Here is a 20,804-nt window from a genome sequence, read left to right as displayed (position 1 = left end):
TTTATTCGAAAAAGCGTAGCACCCATCGCACCGCTTGCATAATTTGTCATTTTATAGCAAATGGGTTCTTTTGATATGCCCAGTGACGCTTCTATCTCTCTAACATCAATCCGACGTCCAATACCATTTGAAGAACTTTTTGATAATATCGTGGTTTATCGCAGTTTTTGGCCATCTTAACGCTTGTAGTCAGGCCAGCTTATACGAGCACGTTTTAAATCACCTTCCCAAAATTTTATGGTCGTAAATGATGGTACAGAGTGTCTGTAAATAGAGTTCAGCTACTCTTTCATTTAATGATAGACTTAGACAGATAAACATTAATAAGATTGTTGAAGAGAAGCTAAGCTTTTAGTAAGAATTTCTCAACGCAGACTTAAATATATTACCCAACTTATATTGTTAAGGTTGAAGTCGGAAACTTTTCAAACAACCTTCGTATATTATGAAGAACGTATTCTTTAAATGTGCTCAGTGCTTATCTCATCTCAGTACCACTTAATCGGAGAGTCCTATAAACTTTTTTATTGACGATGGCGTATTCTCTCTCTTTCAAAAACAAATATTCAATAGCAATTTTTATCATTTTATCGAATACCCGCATATTAACTTTCTCAAGTCGATAAATTTTCCGACATCTATTAATAATTGCCATCGTCGTGTTTAGACCATAAACTTTTTAGGCAAACATCGAATATTTTTTATATAGGAATTGTGTAATTTGGAATAAATTCAATAGTTCGAATAATAAATTCGAAACGCTGTAAACATTATTTAATTATTATTCTATAAAATAAAACACAAATGAAGATGCTCAGTAGCAAACATGAAAGGAGGTTGTAAATGTTACCAATTCATAAATTCACTATGATGAAATGAAACAATCGTTAATGTATTTGTTTGGATCGTAGCTAGTTAATTGTTTGTTGATATTTATGCATAGTCATCGTTTGAAGTGAACTTTTCATGTATTGATAAACTTCGCGTGTATGAGTAAAATTTTCTTTGTTTTAAGCAGCAGAGACAATTTATAAATCATGCATTTGAGCATTCAAAAAATATTGTAGATATAGAAACAAAATAAAAATATTCAATCTCATATAAATGATAAGATGACAAACTTATGAATCGTCACATTTTTTTATACGATTTAGAATCCAAGAAAACATGAGGGAAAAAGAAAAAGCATATTAACAATCCCTAAAGAGTAGTACCAACTGAGTTTTTGAGGCATGATGGAAGAAAATATTTACCGAGGTTCCAAAAAAAGGTTTTCTATCAAAAATATTGAATTTCTAAAAACTCTACGTTATGTATAATACTGTTGAGAACTTATCTCCGTCCTGGTGCCAGTCCTGCTTCGATATAGGGGAATTTTGAAATTTGGCAACAGCTTCTCCATTGATGAAATATCGGGAATTCGTCGATCTTTGAATAATACCTAGGAAAGTCTATTTATTTATTTGTTTTGCTTCTATATTTTTCTAGATCTTTTGAGAATTATTTTGGGATATATAAGAAGTTTATATAGCGTAGTTTAGTTCAGTTTATAATAAATAGACGTAGTAATAGAACGAATTATCAAAGTAATCAAAGAATTTAAAGAAATTAGTTAAGTGATAGTGATAAATGTATTATTATAAGTTAGATGTATAGTATTTAAATAAATTAAGAACATCAGTTATTAATTAACCCTACGACTAGAAATCATATAAATGAAAAAAAAACATTACAATACATATAAAAAGCTGAAGTTGAGAAAGGAAATCAAAAAATGAATTTATTCCGCATTCATTGAAAACTTTGAGGTTGCGTAACTCATAATTATCTCTAACTGGCATATTTAAGTTATTATTCGAGCCAAACATTTTAAAAATGTTTTTTTTTCTGTCCACTCATCTATCGTGGCACACATTCAACTAGTGATTCATTGAAGTTCCGCAAACGTCGAGGGATCATGCATAGAATTTTCCTAAAATTTTGCTAAGTCTGGCAATTTTAGGTGACTATTGAGGCGACATAGCCGTACAAGACTCTTATTAATATTCATATATTGTTCTTACTTAGGTTAATAATTCAATAGATGTTATTTGGTGATATTTTCATAGAAGTATATTTGCCTGTTTCTTACTAATTTATTTATCTACATTCTTTTCTAATGATTTTTCTAGAGTTCATGTCCTACAAAGGACTCATCTGTTTCTACTTTAGTCTATCTGCTATTTTATAACCCTACACATTGTTTTGTAAGCTAATCATTCCTAAACCAACCTAAATCTAATGACATTGAATCACAGAGCTATAATGACTTCTAGGCTATCGGACTAGGTGATAATCTCCTCTTTGCGATAATTTCTTTCCAAATTGAAGTGTGTGCATTTTTTAATTGCACGTATTTCTACACGAAAAATTCTTAATCAAACGTAACAAATTTCTATCGCTTTTCAAGTTTATAGGAACGTAATGAATTATGGCACTGATATGCTTGCATTTTCTTCCAATACCCGTTTTACAAGTACATACATCATGCATATTATGAAACACTTGTTTTTTCAAATTCACTATAGACATGATTACTCAGATATAACTTTTTTCCTTTTTCATCATTTTCACCATGTATAATATTATTGACAACGGGTTAGTTGATTTTCGTATTTTATCATTTTTGTTTCATTATATTTATAAATGTTTTATGTTGTTTCAAATTACATTTAATAATACGAGGTATATCCACAATGTAAGTTTGATTTCTATCTTATCAGAATCAGCGCTGTGATCATGGTTTCAAACATGCGTGGCATTTATTCTGACTCATGCACAACGCCATTTTTAGATCGTTGCTGCCGAAATATTCTGTGTAGAGATTCACTGCAAAGAAAGATAAACGAAGAAACATTTATCAGCAAATATACAAGGGGTACAGACAAAATGCTATAAGTGATTGAATGAAGTGTCAGACAGCTCAATGAACTAGTTTTTGCTATTAAAAAGAAGCTTAAGCAAAACCGTAAGTTCAGAATTAGTGCTTTTGCTATAGAATTTCCGCAAATCTCATAATCATAGCTTTGCTCATGTAGAGAACTCAAAAACACAAAAAATAACTGATGGGCAGTTTTTGACGCGATGCAATAAAAACAGTGATCATTTAATTTATCGAATAGCTACCTAAGGTAGCTGAAAATTTGGTTTCTTACATCACCTCAGAAACTAAATGGAAATAAATGGAATGACGACGCACTTTGTCTCCAACGAAAGTTAAAACTAAGCAAATCTCGTAAACTCAAATGCAATGTTTGAACTGTTTATGGGATTGAAAAGGCATTTTGCTTACTGGTTTCTTACCACGATATCAAACTATCTATACATGTGTTAACTGCGAGACCATTAAGAAATTATACCGCGCAATACAGTGCCGAGGATTGTTATCAAAAGGTTTTTTTCATGATAATATCCGACATCGCACTGTGAACGTGACAAAAGTCATAAATTGGCTAGGATGTGTTTGATGATCTTCCGTACCTCGCTTCTAGCGACTTTTATTTTTTCTTACACATAAAATATTTCCTTCTTGGTCAAAACTTCAACGATGTTGACGAGATGAAAGAACATGGTACCACATTTAAAAACACAGGTGGCAAAAATCTATTAAGAAGGCATACAAAAGTTTTTGCTACGCTACGACAAGTGCCTCAAAATTTTCGAAGCCATGTAGAAAATGAGTTAAATAGCTGTAGATTTTTGTATCAAATGGAACTTACTTTGTGGATATACTTTATAATATTGAAGTTGATTCAGTGAACATCATTTTTACTAGAATTCTAGAATTAAAAACTAGAAACGGTTCTATGATGAGAGATTTAGTTCACAAGTTTTATTAAATATTGAAAATGGAATATTACTATGTCCAGTCTTAATTCCTTCAATACTTTACATAGAAACTTATTTCATTCTCAATATTCGATATAAGTTATTACTATATTACTATTGTGTACTACCCTCGTAGTACACAATTATTACAATAATAATAACCTAATAAATTGTAAATCACCAAAAACCATCGCATTAATTTCTACGTTTCAAGGGAGAACTGATGCGTAACAGATATGACTGGATATGTGCTGACATAAATTAAACTTGTAGTATAATCCTTTATTTGTATTCAAAGGAGATACATTTTCTGTCAAGTAGAAATAGATATTTATGTGGAAAGCCTAATTAACTTATTAATATTAATACATTAAACATAATTTCTTATTACCAATATAGTTTTATTTGAATCAAATTTTCTTTTTTTTTTGGTCATATTAGAAAATTATAATGTAATTACAGTTTCTCGAGTGACAAGAAATAAACATATCAATTTAGGAACATTGAAATTCATACTCTTATTTACTACATTCACAACTTATACTATTAAATTTGTCTGTTCAGATGAGATTTTCTAATATAATTTTCAGTAACTTTTAATCGACATACCACCTATACTTTCTCGCATTTGATGACATATGATTCATCGAAAAAATTGCTGGAATTATTTAAAATGAATTTCATGAATAATGGGAGGTTCTATTTTTGATTTTTATCATTATACAAGATGTCCCGCGAACTGACCAACACAGAGGCGTGTATATGACGTGTAATGTATCTTCGGTCTAACCAATTATGGTTGGCCATATTTGTTGTATTAAAACATCAAAACTACTTTGAAATAAACTATTTATTAAATAATAAAATAATTAATTGAACGTGGCTTCAATAATCCGACGACCATACTCGAACGAACACCAGAATATTAATACATCTATCTGTTTACAGACCGCTCTTAAATCCTATTGTATGAAAGGTTATAAGAGTATCTATAAGAATGGTCGTTAGAGTCATATCGATACAAAATAAAATACGTAATTTGATACCCTAATGGAACCCAAGTGTAGAAGGGACAACCGGAATCAATCATTTATAATATGGGCCCCCATTAGGATCTTAAATCTAAATGAATATAAGAAACCTTACATTTGAATAGATGATTCTTTACATAAATATAAGACAAAAATTTTATAATCCGAGAGGATACGTTAATGAAGGATAAAAATAAACGTTTTTGTAATTTACATTTGTGCAATGTTTTTAAATTTATATAATTTTAAATGGGAAATTGTTATGTCAAAACATTTGAGGCAATTCACCTTTATACAAAGCTGTTCACCTGAAGAAGTATAGGTCCTCAAAGTAGGGCACAAAATTTGATACAGTTGTATGTAATGACTTCTATACATTTTTAACGATGATATTAAGATCCATGTTTGGCTAGGCCTAAACGAGCATTATTTGATTGTCCCAGTTATTTTACCAAATCGATTAACTAGCAAAACTTATTTAGACTTTCTCCAAAATGTTCTTCCGGTTTTATTTGATGATTTGCCATTACAATTGAGACTTTTTAATAACTTTTTAAGTTAAAGAGCTGCGACAAACTTAATTTTTTTGAACATTTTGGCACTACTTTGAAGTCCTATAAATCCTGAGGCATGTAACTAATACAGATGTAAATTGCCTCAAATCGTCAAATTTTAGGCTCCCTCATTAGTACCTGTTGTGTGTGGGCTCTTATGCAGGACACTTTATATATGACATATACCTCACTGTAGTCTAGCTTTATAGAAAATAAAAATATAATAATACTGTTAATTAAATTATAAATAATAACTTGATTTCACAATCCTATGGCTGGTAGATAAAATTATGGAATTTTCATCTAGTCAATTTTCTTTAAAAACAAACTGAAACTATTTTTAAATTTACATAATGCCACTACGACGTTTATACTCTCCTTTCCATTTCTGTACCTATTTGTTCATAATTTACTTCTTATTTATTACTTATTATTTATATACTTATTTATATATTTATATACTTATTATTTATTTTTCATCGCATTTTAAAAAATGTATTTTATTAATTTTTTTTTTTTAATTTTGTCTCTTGTAACTCAAAAACTAAATCTTATTCTCAATGGATTTTCTCCAGCGAAACATTCTGGCAGATATCACAGCAGAAATTTATCGTCAAAATAAACATCAAAATTAGAATTTAATGAATTTCTTCCGTCTTCTGCAATAAAGAAACCGTATTACTGATATTTTTTGCGAAGCACTTAATCGGTTAATTGCAAAAAACGAAGTTCTATTAAAAAATTTATTAAATAAATCCTCTAACGTTTTACTGTTACAAAAATTTGAAAAGTATCCAAAAAATGACAGGATCTACGTAATCTTCAATTCCTATTTTTATTTAGAATAAATAAATCACGAAAATGTCAGAACTTTAAGACTGATCTATCTGATTTCTTTTGTTGAGCTCAAATTATCGTGATGCAAAATAATTCATTGTCATGAGTCTTAGTCTACCAAAAATTCCCGATAGACAAATTGTCTCACAATCACATTGAAGTAACGATGTTTTAGTTTTCGATTGAAACAGTTACTACATAAATAGTATTCTAAAAACGCCCATCAATAGTTTTTAATACCTTACCCAACTTAACGACGTAAAAAATGGATTTAATCAGCTATTTTTTCGATTTTCTCTATATTTTTCGTCAATAGATCATTATTTTCTACTTTTTAGCTTTAGCTAATTTAAATGAATTCAATACATTTCGTCTTCGTTAAAGTGTCTCTGATACCTAAGTCTAACTACAATGTTTTTTTTTGACTTACAATTCTATAAATAGTGAGCTATAATACTTCTTTCATACTATAACGACGCCTTATTACTTGTGCCTGTAGAAATGTGTCTCATTTATAATCGTTCCACACTGTGTTTGTTTGTCCTAACTCCTTGTGCCCACATTTCAATGTATTCAATAATAAACTAAAAATATAATTATTGTTCTTATATACTCTATAATTGAACAACATTTGAACTGTTTCACTAAAGAAATATAAACAGATATCAAAACAAATATCAATAAATGCCGCGCTGCTGGCACTTGAACTCGAATGTTTTGATATGCCGGTTATGTAGCTGCCTAAATTAATTTTTAGTTGGTTATACTTCAGTTTTTTATTGTCCTTATATTCATAAGCTATATAAATCTTTAAGTCGTGTGATAATGCACCACAGTTTTATTTTTTTAAATCAATTTAAACACTATCAGTGAAAATCAGAAATTTTTGTATCATATCTTGACGTAAATAAAATATAATTTTAGGACGTAAATTGTCTTTTTCTATTACTGAAATCAATAAATAGAAAGTTACTTTGAATAATGCATATTATAAATTTATAATTCATGAAACATCATACTAGATACAACGCAATTTGATTGTTAAAGGTTCTGAATTCTGAAAGATTTTATTTCAACGTTAATATAGAATTTATTCGAAAAATCACTCAACCACTTATTTCGTAAACTTTTTTCCTAATTCTTCTATAAAATTGTTTTTCAGTTTTTTTGCAAATTTCAAGTATTCCACAACAGGATACCATAAAAAAATTTTACCTTCAAAAACTTTCAGCAATAATTAATCTAGAGATGAAATCGAACACCATAAGCGCGAAGTTTTGGGCTGTTAATATTGTGAGAATCGACGATTTTAACGTTAACTGAACAACGCGAAAACACGCGGATAACTAAACTTTCCCGAGTTTTCCATCCCGGTTCAGTGAAAAGCGCGCGCAGAATTTTAGTAATTTTTCACTATTGTATTGAAATGTTGCTTTAAACGAAAAACATTTCCTAATTTTCATGTAACATCAAGGTAGCTACTCTTGTGTATGTTTTTACATATTCAAAATTACATAACTTAGTGTTATAGCAATTCGAGAAATTGTATCAAATATCCAAACTTTTTTTAACTTATTACTTACCTATTTATTTGAAAAATATGTTTCCTTCACGCTAAAGTCACTTTATATCAGAATATATTTACCTCATCAAATTAAATCAATCACTTCTACTATAAATATATGAAAAAAGTTATTGTTGTCCTATGGAGACATCCATATCAAATGTTATAGAAAAATTAGTAATGGAAAATGATGTCCAACTATTAGATCCTAAATTTTTAAGGACATATTTAAAAAAAAGTAAATCAGCTTCTATACAGGATAATTAATAATTCACAAGATATTCCAAACCATTGATTGAGCCAGAAGCCTAAAATATATACTACTAAAAATGGAAACAAGTTATATTATGTATGACTCATCTTTTAATGATTGCAGCTCTGGTTTTATAGCACATTTTATTCATTAAATAATCACACAAAAAACTCATCATATAATATATCATAATCTATGGCTTTAACCCAACGTTCAGCAATCCCTTTGACATCCTTGTAAAACCATTCATTGAGGTTGGATGCAAAAAATTGTCGCACTGCATTTTCAACATCTCGTTAGATCCAAATTTCTTCCCACGTAACAATTTCGCCATATTTTTGAATAAATAATAATACGGTGCATGATCCGGACTAAATGCTGAACTTATACCGCGTAACTTTCCAATCAACAGTGTTGCAGGTATTCTGCGGTTTTACTGTAACATGGTGAATTGGTTCACTAGCCAAATGGCCAACGATACAGAATAATACAGATGTAGCTGTAACAACTATCTACTGTTGTGATTCTGAATAATGGAACACCATACTAGTATCGGAACGCGTACATTCTATTTCGGTCAGGCACTTGTCAGCTGTCAAGATAACTTTCCTCATGTCATGGTCAAAAGCTGAGATTCTAGTTTCTCATATTATTTTTTGAATGTATAAATAAAGACTTAGTAACCTCTTTATTTTAATAAATATTGTTTGCTTTCTTTCTCTCTTTCTTTCTATTCCACACTTCTCTCTCGAGTTACTTTCGCCTTATGAGGTTTAGCATTGTTTTATTGTGAAAAATCCACTTTTAGTTAACTAAACCTGAATATTTCTCACATACCTACTATTGAAGCTATCAAAGCAATTCAGCCTTTTGCTCATTAACTGTTTCTTCCACTTCAATTTCTCATATTTCCCTTGCTACCACGGATGCTTTAAGCTTTTGTTTCTAATAATAAAACACCCTCTGTATATTTAAAAATAGAGAGGAGAAACTATCAATACTACAATAAAACTAAAAGCTATTGAAAAGGCAAAAACATACAATCATGAACATGGAATGGAACAAAATCAAATAAAGAAAAATAACAAGTTCTTTGAAATGATTTATAAACATAAAATGGGATATTTATAAACTTTAATATTGGTATGGTTGAACATAATGTGATATCCATGTGGAAGATGATCTATTAATTCATATACTCGACTTATGAATTTTCGATATTTCGATGAAAAACAAATTCAGGTGGAAGTAACAAAAATATTTTCTATAAAATTCCACAAACAAAAATGCGATTGTTGTGGGTTTGTGGCAATAAAATCAAGAGTTTTCTCTCATTAATAGATATTCCAAGCTTTCGAATAACTATATATTTATCATTAGGGAATTAATTAATCGAGAAATGTAGTAAAAATAACCTTCAAAATGATAATGGTCATTAATTTCTAGGTTTATCAATTCCCAGTTATGAATACATAGTCATTCTCAAAAATATATCAACTCACTGTTTTTTTATTGCCACAACACCATACTGATATTAAGGATGTCTGCTCAGATGTTAAGTATATATAGTTGATTAATATATATAAATGTATAAAATATATATATATATATATATATATATATATATATATATATAAATGATATTAAAAGCAAGATCATTTATTTTAATTGACTCATTTTATTAATACCCACAATAACAAAATTTTTATCCTAAAATAAGCTCCATGTCTTCTAATCCTTTACCGCTATCGAGCTGCTCTGCATTTTCAATAATCATCTCCTCAACATTCACTTGGTTAAGAGCTTCCTGAATTTTAAATATAATCGGTTTCTCTATGGCGTCCATTATTTGATACCTTAACAGATTTGGAATAACATTCACTCCGAATTCAATTAGATAATCTACAGTACCAAGTCCATCAAATCTAATCTGTATATTACCTAATTCTAATTGGATATCATCTAATGATGGGGGGTGAGAAATGTCCATGCTCTGACTAGCGTTGATAAGAACCTATACAGAAATCAGAATGTAATTAAAATTTGACGCGTCTATATGATTCGATAAACTCTCAATTTATACGAGGGCCAGCCTGTATATTTTGAAATAACACATAATTTTCAACCCATATCGGCAAAATTATTAAAATAGTATTATAAACTCGTCCGCTGATCTAGACCAAGAAGCCGGTCCCGTTTGGTGGATGCGCAGTTACTTGTTATTATAGAGGTTATTCTAGGAAGGGTTTATTATTTGTTTACGGGCAGCTAGAAATTTTCAGGAATCGAAAATTCTAGAATGTTATGTTATATTAAAAGAGGCTCTAGCACCCGTGGAAGTTTGTGAACAATTTGATCGCATAGTGAACTAAAAAGGGTATTTAAATGGATTAGCTGTTGTGAAGTATTAGCAAATAGTTTAGCATCTAAGGCTTACGGAATAGTAAGGGTATAGATAAATTACGTAACGTACACCCTGTGTATAGATTTTGTGGTTAAAAATGTTTAAACAAATTAAACAAAACCACTACAATAGTATACATATGGGGTGGATGTTGATCCTCCAGTAACTTACAAGGTAAAATACACACTCTTACTAGATATACATGGTGTTGCTGTGACAAAACATTTTCTCATATAAGGCAGAATCTTGGAATACTCTTACAAGTTCAAAGAAATATACTCCGTAGACTCCGTAAGTGTATAGTTCTTATTTGATAAGTTCTTGGCCAATCAACTAAAGTTTTCTACATTTCAATTTTTTCCTTATCTAAGTAACAAGTTGTTCGACAGTATGCAGTTCAATTAGAAAGGTATGATTGAGTTTCAATATCTCCTGTAAGTATTTTCAATAAATAATTACAATTTATGATAATTTTCTTCAGAATGTCTTTCTATGGCAAACGGTTTCCTTGGCATTACTATTGGCATAATTATTAATTTCATCCATTTAAAAATAGAGTACCTTTATGTTAAGAAATCGATTGAAAAATTCATTTTGCTGTAAAAGTTACTGATTGTTAACTGTTGGTTATGAGCCGCCCCTGGCCTTCAGATAGTAGTGTAGACATATTTACTCCGTTAAAAACACTTTTTGGACATACTTGAAGATTCATTAAAAACTCATAATGTATAATTTAGAAAATATACTTAAATCCCAGAATACCCTGTATGAGTAGGAAGTACATAAAATGAATAAAGTAAATTGCAAAAATGTAATAGTACGTGATTCAAAACAAATAGAAATAGAGCTCTCAAATTTTAAGCGATTCAAATGGACCTAACAAGACAATATATTAAAATTTTTGTGACCACCAAATCAACATAATTGATAACTGTTATTAGTTATGATAGCAAAAGATTATTGTAGCAAAAGAAACTGAAAACTGACCTTAATATATTCAACGGAAAATGAAACAGTTCCTTCTTTAGACAGCAATCCGGTCACCAAAGATAGCTCCCAGTTACTAGTACCAAGTAATTGACCAGTGCCTACTTCCAGAAGCACGTGAACAGTTTTATTTTTCATTTCGAACTTGATATCTTTCACCCTGTGAAAAGATGCCAATCCATGCAACCAAGTGTTGGTAAGGTATATATCGAAAATACCAACGCTATTATTATAATCAGGTACTAAATATGGATCGAAGCCTCCATCTCTAACTTTTCTTCTTAACTCGTAAACCAAATGATCAAATGGTGAAATTGAATTGGGAAATGTTTTCCCTAATTTTTTAATTTCTTTATTCATGTCATTTCTCATGTTGGTATTGGCTTCTCGTAAGACAAACGGTTTTATTGAATCAAAAACAAATGTTCCTACTGAATTCACAACACCTGAAATGACAAAAATTAAAGAAAATCCAGAAAACATAACTGGTTCGCAATAAATTACCTTGGAGTAATCCCATTCCTTTAAAATCTAGTTCTATACCTCCTATCTTCAAATCCATATCCATATCTTGAGCTTCTAGCGATCCATCTGGTAATATTTCCATTTTGGCTACAGCCGTAACCACCACCTAAAAAACATGTATGAGGATATTGAAGAAAAGTTTTGTATTGTTGATAATTTGTGAACGGAACAATATGAGCAGTTTAAAGTAAATAATACACGTTGGTGTGGATGTATAATGGTTTACGGCGCTCGTACTATTAATTTTAGGAAAGAAAAGATCGTGACATAAATTGTAGGAAATTTTTTCTACTTTTATTTTGTATAGATATGTTTTTCCTGTAAAATGCGTCGGAAAGGAGTTATTATCAAAAAACTACTTTTGGGCGCCATTTTTTCAATATGGTGGTGCGACCGGCAAACATACGAGGTGGCAAAGTTGAAATTTGGAAAGAGCATATCAAAATCTCTAAAAGTGCCAATTTTCAAAACTCCCGGAAAACTTTCGAGGTAACTTCTATTTTTTCGACCAAATGACTGTACAACTGTACTGAATCGGGTTTTTCATTGTAATTGAACCCCATTATTAATTTCGAACTTTTGTACAAAATCCACAAAATTATTCTACAAAATGGAATATATATGGGGTGAGCAACATACTACGGGTGTCAATCATTTATAAATAAGCTGAGGGTGGGATAAGGAATTTGTCTATGATTTGGTATTTACAGTCATTAGGATGGGATACCTTAATTCTTGACCAGTTCATGATTAAGATTTTTGATGAAAACAGTGCTTATCGACACATCACAGTACTTTCGGAACAGCTAGCTTCGGAAAAACCTCAGCACGTTAGTGAGTTTGCATTTCTCAATTACTTCTTACTCTTTTAGAAGAAGTTTCTACATAAAGTTACCATCTGTGTCGAGACATTGGTGTGGTCTTTTGGATAGTGTTCCCTTTCAAGGATCAGATTGTCCCACACAGCAGAAACTAGGGGAAATTTCCTGAAAAACATCTGATCGTCCATTTTATAGTCCAATTTTATCACCAAGTGATTTTACATGTCTGGACATCTCAAAGTAAACACTTCTAGGCAAACGATTTAATTTTCAAAGTTGAAGTATTCATACAAATCACATATTCAACTTTATTGCCAGCTCTCGCGCAAAATCGATCTCGACTATCAAATGGTACTTACATACATATATCGAAGACAACGAAAAGTCATTCATATTAAAGTCTTTGAATGTGTTATCTAGTCTCCCAGTGATTTATTTTCAATCTACATTAACAAAGTAAACATATTCAGATATGGCACTAGTAGTTTAACTTTTGTAGTAATTGTTTTCTATTGAAAAATTCCAAATTATATAGTAGTATATCAACTTATTATAGTAGTATATTGTAGTTGATAAACTTTATTTCAAAAGAATTTTCTGTCATTTTCTTTGTCAAGTCATGAATAAAATAAATATATTAGCATCAAAAACTTTTCTGGAATAATTTCACATAGTTCGTATCCGTATTTTTGTTAGTTTAAAACTTTTGAAACTATGTAGTTCTCAAAAAGAAAATGGGATTCATGTATCTATTGAAGATAAAGAGCTACCAAAACAATAAAACATGAAGTTTTATTATGGTGAAAAAAATTAGTTAATTTTTTAATAGTTCTGTATTATTATTTACCTATATTTCTACCAAAATTAAAAAAAGAGTCAATTTATGAAGAAATAGCCTTTATTTTGAATGAAGGGTATAATTTATATAATCAAAACTAATAATTTGTATATTAAATGGAATTATAATTATTTTTCGAATATAAATTCATACATTTCACAAAAGAAACGATACAAGCTTCTGCTTTGATTTAATTTCAAAATATATAAAATGGTATTATCAATAAAAAGTTCCAGCCAATTTTTGAAGAAAAAGGACGATTGTATCATCGATAATATTCTACTGGAGAATGTCCGTTTAAATTAATTAATACAACTTCTAACCTTTGAAAAGTAGCGACAAAATTCTTACAACAAAACTTTTATGTCATAATCATACAACAATAATATACTGGCGAGCAAAGAATTGAGGTCACTTCAGAAATTGCTAATAATTCAGAAATTACGAATAATTTTAGCGTCAATATGGATTAGTAGGCATTAAAGCAAATTTTTTCCGAGGCTTATGTCATTAGCTGTCATTCGATGTATTAAAGTGCGACTTTGATGGAAAAGTTGAACATTCACATTCCCCTTACCTGTTTTCCAGTTTACTGTTGATTTTTTGTGTAAAACCTAACGATTGTAAAGTGTAGTGAATTAACAGGCCCATAATGTCTTTAGATCCGATTGTTGTGGCAAGAATTGTTGCGCTGTTAGAAGATGGTCGGGGGCAACGTGAAACTGCAAGAATTGTTGGTGCTAGTCTTTGTGGTGTGCAAAGGGTGTACCACCGCTTTCTGCAGACTGGCCTGATCACTAGAAGACCAGAGTCTGGGCGAAAAAGAGTTACCACTCAACGAGATGAGTTTTTTGTGTCCACAAGTTTGTGGAATAGAACAGGTACTGCGGTTTCACTGCAAAATCAGTTGAAAGAAGTGAGAAATGTCAACGTTAGTGAATGGACCATTAGAAGATGACTTCATGCTGCTGGACTGTTATGTCCCCCGTTGCATCATCGGACTGCAAGATTGACATTTTCCAGAGATCACGTTCGTTGGAATGATGATGAGTGGAGCTGGGTATTGTTTTCAGATGAGTCGCGTTTTTGCCTTACTGAGTCAGATGTCGACGAGTGTAGAAAAGACCTGGGGAAAGATATGCTGAAATTTACATTAACGAGCATCTTCTATTTGGCGGCGGGTCAGTTATGATTTGGGCTGGAATCACTGCACAAACTCGGAAAAAGTTGGGTCTTCATAGAAAATGGCTCCCTAGCCTCTCACAGGTACATTACGGAGGTGCTAGAAGACCATGTCATGGTGACTAAGGAGAATGTGGCATTTTTATGTAAGATAAAGAGACCACATACAGCCAGAATTGTCAGGGAGGATCTGGATGAGGTAGAAATTAGGCGGTTTGACTGGCCAACCCGTAGCCTAGACATGAATCCCATATAACATGTCTGGGACGAGATGAGGTAATTTCGCCCAAAATGTTTAATTTGTTGGTTTTAGAATAAATCATTAAATCCAAGAAAAAAATGCATTTTTCTTCAGTATAGCGTATAACATTCAGCTTATAAAAGCACATGCAATGATGTACAGTTTGCGAATACTCTCTGAAAATGTAAAATTTCAAAGAACATGAAAATTTTAAGGTTACCTCAATTTTTGCTCGCTAGTGTATTTACACTTCTATTCGTGGTATTTTGATTCTATATCCATAATTAATGACTTACTTTGGTTAAAGTTACCGAAAAAGGTCCAGCTCCTCTTGAAAATAACGAACGAAGAGTATAATTTCCTCTAGTTACTAAAACATCTATCGACAACGTAGCATTCACCTTCATTTTAGTAATATCAGCAAGAACATGTTCAATTCTAAATTTTTTGAGACCGGTAAGCTGCATATTTTTGAAATACATAGTTCCCACCGAAAATGATTTCCGCATGTCGGGTATAGGCATTGGATCTGGAATAGGGGCTCCTGGAATACCCAAAGGATCGGGTTGTTTGTAGTGATTTATAATAGTCCTTATAGTTTCGCTTAGCTTCTTCTCCGTTTTGAGCGTTTGATTCGGGTATAATTCATTGTTGACTGTAACTAAGAACAGAAGAGCGTTGGCATTAAGGAAAATAGCTGTTCCTAATGTGGGGCTTACAAATGACATTCAGAACAAATATATACAATCCAATTGAAGGTATCACGTTGCTAGGTTTAGAGATGAACACTAGGCAAAGAAGATATTGGAGAGAGGATCTTAGCAAGTTGCACACCGTTGTAGGCTACGTCCACTAACGTGATGATCCGAACTTATTAAAAAAATGCAAACAAATTGGATGATTGCTGCACAAAGCATGGATTCAAGATGGATTTAATTACGAGAGACTAATGGAGAAGAGACTGACAGTCTGAATGGTGAATGGTGTGGCTTTGATAAATTACAGGCAAATGCTGGTGATTACAATTGCCTACTACGATTTATTGAAGTCTATAACTACTTTCCGGAACAAATCTTGGTATTTGTATGAGCTCATTCCTATCTTCTGTAATCTTCAATGCTCCAACAAACCGCATAAACCTCCTTTGAGTGGTTCCATCTAAACTACGCGTATGAAAGCTACCCTCAACCCTCAGCATTTATTTTCAATTTAATTTATTATCTTTGAGATCTTTTGATATGTTTATGTTTCTAAATAGTCTTGATTTAAGGTCTCTTCTGATTCAAAATTAGTTTTTCAATCAAGACGATCTAGAAACAAAAAAACTTTTTATAATAGGTATATTACGTTTATTTTTTCATACGAAGGAAAATTGGACAATATTAGCCATAAGTCAATGGCTCTGACTAGTTACAAGCAAGTGTTGGTAATTACAATTGCTTGGAATGGCTTAGAATAATTTGTTACTATTCTCTATGAAAAGAACCACTTCTTAGTTATATTTCAAACCATTGATATTTCTTCCAATTGTCAGAAATCTATTGGATCTCTCATAAACATACTCATCCAGAATGTGGTGTCAGCATGGAGATCAATATAATGAAAAAATTTTAGTCCATTCAGGTTTGACCTGGGGACGCCAAATGATCCCTGTTTAGCTCTAAATAGTAACAGCTAGCACTGAAATTTTGTTATTCAAAAATCGTGTTTTTAAGATTTCCTATTTTTTTGAACAAAATATCTATTTGCAAATTTATTGGTTTTAATTTGAAATTTTCTTGACCTCACAATTTGTTTTGGATGATTATATTTGAATAGGACAGGAAACAAAACATGTAGATAAGATATCTGACGATTTCTCAACAATATTAAATTGAAGTACTTTCGAAAATTAGTTAACTTCCAGTAAAGCAACCGTATTATCCAGATGCATTTTGTGTCATTTCCAGACTAATTTAAACTTTTGTGATTATTCTAGTAGTAGGTGAAACTTCTGGATTATACATAATTGTTTATCATGCGCTTCCAATTCAATAGTTAAAAATACTTGGTAAACTGTTTAAACATTTTCACTGAAGAAAATCCAATGGATATGGTAATAGCTAAAGAATAACTTTTCTAAGAATTCTTAAATAAAACAGTTAACTGAACTGTTTATTCGTAAGAGGTGAGGAAATTTAATAGTGTCTGTATTAAATTTAATGATATGTCAAAACTTTTTTTAGAAAAACTCGTTAATTATCCAAACCAGTCGATCAATCACATCAACCCCACACATTGGGGTCAATGTTGGCATTCGTCCTGTGTCGATGAACCAAATAGAGTTTGCGCCAATGTTGAAAATACGCAGAAGCTCGTATTTTTGAAGAAGATCAAAGGAATTTTTCTCGTCGTTTATCTTGGCATAAACGCATTGGTTTGATTTTCATTCTTAGTAGAATTCATAACGTTTAAACTTGTAAACAGCTTCGTGTTGGGCAGATAAAATCGTTCTAAAATCTCTATAACTGTATCTTTTCACTCCCTTGATCATCGATTGTTTGCCTTGGCAATTAAACTTTCATTCACTTCAACATGTACGTAACGACAAAATATTATTTATCATATATTTGTTTTAAACACATTGTGCATAGTTTGAAGAAGTTTCACATATATAAGAGTTCAAGAATTTGAGTTGAGCATTTCTCGACTGATATCGAAATATATCATTGTGATTGTTTTGTCAGGTTTTTATGTTACTAAAGGAATTTACGGAAACTATGATCGGGATAATAATCTATGAAACGTCCATTCTTCAATTAATAAAAGTTGTACAATCAGTAAACCAACGACTGATGTTCGACGAAAACTCAACAAAAGCATGATCCAGACTATCTCCGAGGACTCGCGTATGAAATACGTTAATTTTCTCTCGCCTTCCCTCGCCTCGCCTCTCTGTCGCTCCGTTTCATGTCGATCAAAGACGTGAGGATTAAAAGAAAGTGAATGACGCGTGGTATCGTATATGTTAAATAAAACTAGGTACTACAAATATACGTACAATATTTTTATATGTTGTGGAGTGAAATAAATAATTTTGGTATTGTCTGCATGAAATTGTAAGTATACGGGAGTTGAGATTTTAAAAAAATGCATTAATGTCGACTTTTAGAGTGCAGCTGAGAAAAAGAAAGGTTAATTCGATTACCGTATAAACGTCACTTGAATCACGCCTAGTTCGTACCCGATGTAGCGAGCAACTGAATAAGTAGAGAATGCGGATGACATCACACCTCCGTCAAGACTCGTGTCAAGAGTTGTGAGAGTGTGGAGCGCGAAAAAGCCCACAATTCAGTTTATAATCAACAAACTAAACAACCAAAAACAGTAATAATATGTTACCAGATTTATACTATCTTTTTAATCCTTGTTTTCATTCATATAAATTTTTGTGAATAATTATTTTCATAGTTCTAAAGTATGCTAATTGACTTCATCAATTACTTCCTGAATGAGGGGATATAACTATAGATAACGATTTTTTCAAATGATTCAACAAAAATAACATGAAAAAATTAAACATCTTTGTACCTCATCAGATCCTTTTCTTTCTCATTCTTATTTACCGAATCTGATCAAAAATTTTTGTAAGATAAATGTTTTTTTCATATTTTCAAAAATTTTTCCAGTGTAAAATTATTATTGACCCGCATGAATTTCTTCTGGGACCTATAACTTAGCTGCCACCAATTTTTGAAAGCAAGAAACTTTATCAGATCCCCGAAGGGGCTTGCCACGATAGATTTTCCCGACCGTGTTGCTAGCTTCAATCCGATATGGATATCTTAAAACGAAATATATTGACAAATTACACACCAACAGAAAATTTCAACTGTTCTGGTTGAAATTAAATTATAATATTGTGTATATTCCACATACTAATTATTACTATTGCCAGCCCTTAAAAATACGCGTGTTTAATGAAAACTTTATGCATTTTGACGCTACTGTATCGGGTATTGAATATTTACGTTTTCCTTACTCATGGTTCATGGTCTCCTTTCATTTGGTCGGTCAATTAAGGAAAGCACTTACATCTAGTAAATTTCAAAATTTCACTAGTCAGACAGATTTTCCTGACATTGGCGTTGAAACCGACTGTTAGTCAGCCCCTTCCTAAAACTATTCTCTTTCGATGCTGAGGTTCTTAATATTCACGTTTGCAAAAAATCCTTTAAGCTGTTGTTGGTGTCACATAGCCCAAACCATCTCGCCAAGCTCGAGAATGAACAGTCGTCCGGCTCTCTACTACATTCCAAGTCTCTCAACTCATTGAAACAGGTTTTTATCTATTATTTTATCTTCAATATTAACCAAATACATAAAAGTGCTAATAATGATTCGTGATTCCGTAGAAATTTAAACCATTTTCTTTTTCTAATTGTTTCACAAATAAACATAAAGCTCAAGATTTATTTGATCGTGAAAATGAATGGTATAACAATATGATTTTTTCATTAAGTAAGAAAGAGTGTATTCGCCACACACATAACAAAACACATCCTTTAGAAGGCCATTGTTTTAGTTTTGCACAAATATAGTGCGTTCTATTTCAAAAATCGTATATTTAATTTGTATAACTACTTTCTGAACATCCTGTACGACTGGAAATATTTTTAGATGGTACCATACTAATATTCATATAACTATTAAGATAAATTGTTGAAAAGTCTTACTATTTGGAAACCGTATCAATATAGATGATTCACACTGTATATTTGGTTAATTATATTATACTTTTGAATAGGATATTTTAGGGCTAGAGCTGATAATAGAAGTTTGATAGCATTTTTGTAATCAGCACATTACAAACATTACAAATCAGTTGTTTGACCTTCGGGGCGAAATTTATTTTCATTTTCCTTCACTCGGCAAGAAAAATATATGAAAATAATATTTGCGTATCTAATATGTTGAAAATGTCAACGTTGTAGAAGTGTATTACATTCAGGTCGTACTGTGAAGATTGATTTCTATAACACTATTCATACTAGAAATGCTGGTACTTCAGACTCCAACATTACAATGTTATATTATCATTATTTGAATGTTAACAGTAAATAACTTCAATAAAGGCTATGTATTCAATGTTTATAATAACACGTACCATCAAAAACTTTGTTTATATAAATCAATACATAATAGATTGACCAAACTTACCATCTGCATTTACCATACAAAACAATAATATGAAAGAACAAATAACACTCTTCATCTCACTTCAATAATGAATAATTCCTTTAAAAACTGTTTCTCCTAATTCAGAATAAGTTATACACGGTTTGTTGGCGTACCAGCATGTCGAGACTAACAAGAACGAAATCAATTGAATCAGTTTCACGAAGGCAGTGTCAGAGTTCATCTGCTTTAATGATAATAATTGATAATTATTTAGATTACTTATGTTTCAATATTAACGTAGTAGGAAATCTACAGTGTTGCAATTAACGATACAAATTAATTATTATTATTAACTTAAGTGAAATTGCGCCCGATTTATATTCCCAAAGCTATATAACACAATCGAATTCGATACTAAACGATGAAATGATTATCTGGTCTATTTAAAAAGAAATAGATAGTTCAGGAATCCCAGGAAGTTGAATGTATTCAGTAACTGTTAAACTAGGCATCAAAAAAATACTGTTTTTCTCCATAAAT

General features: G+C 31.1%; 2 protein-coding genes across 3 annotated transcripts in view; both read right to left on the bottom strand.

The window, feature by feature from the left end:
• LOC130901707 (calcitonin gene-related peptide type 1 receptor) overlaps positions 1-7,637 on the bottom strand; it is a 200,808-nt gene extending 193,171 nt beyond the window's left edge. For both annotated transcript variants that reach the window (XM_057813247.1, XM_057813248.1), the window contains exon 1: positions 7,505-7,637. The gene's annotated coding sequence lies outside the window, so the exon portion shown is untranslated. The remainder of the gene's footprint in view (positions 1-7,504) is intronic.
• A 2,127-nt stretch (positions 7,638-9,764) lies between these two features.
• LOC130901681 (uncharacterized) lies at positions 9,765-20,521 on the bottom strand. Its single transcript, XM_057813216.1, has 5 exons — positions 20,304-20,521; positions 15,401-15,765; positions 12,002-12,128; positions 11,498-11,943; positions 9,765-10,120 (listed from the first exon to the last, which is right to left on the bottom strand). Exons 1-5 carry the CDS (start codon positions 20,356-20,358, stop codon positions 9,812-9,814), a joined length of 1,302 nt encoding a protein of 433 aa, XP_057669199.1. The 5' UTR covers positions 20,359-20,521; the 3' UTR covers positions 9,765-9,811.
• Positions 20,522-20,804: the final 283 nt, after the last annotated feature.

Source organism: Diorhabda carinulata, chromosome X (genome assembly GCF_026250575.1).
Source record: "Diorhabda carinulata isolate Delta chromosome X, icDioCari1.1, whole genome shotgun sequence".
In the NCBI taxonomy this organism is placed as follows: Eukaryota; Metazoa; Arthropoda; class Insecta; order Coleoptera; family Chrysomelidae; genus Diorhabda; species Diorhabda carinulata.
This window is presented reverse-complemented; position numbering and strand designations above follow the sequence as displayed.

What these genes read in the sequence shown, in the direction of transcription:
- LOC130901681 (XM_057813216.1), bottom strand. Translation starts at nt 20,358, where the DNA reads ATGAAGAGTGTTATTTGTTCTTTCATATTATTGTTTTGTATGGTAAAT. An exon ending in TTGTATGGTAAATGCAGATG is followed by an intron (nt 15,766 to 20,303) that starts GTAAGTTTGGTC and finishes TTCTGTTCTTAG; the next exon opens with TTACAGTCAACAATGAATTA. An exon ending in TTTCCGTTGAATATATTAAG is followed by an intron (nt 10,121 to 11,497) that starts GTCAGTTTTCAG and finishes ATTTCTGTATAG; the next exon opens with GTTCTTATCAACGCTAGTCA.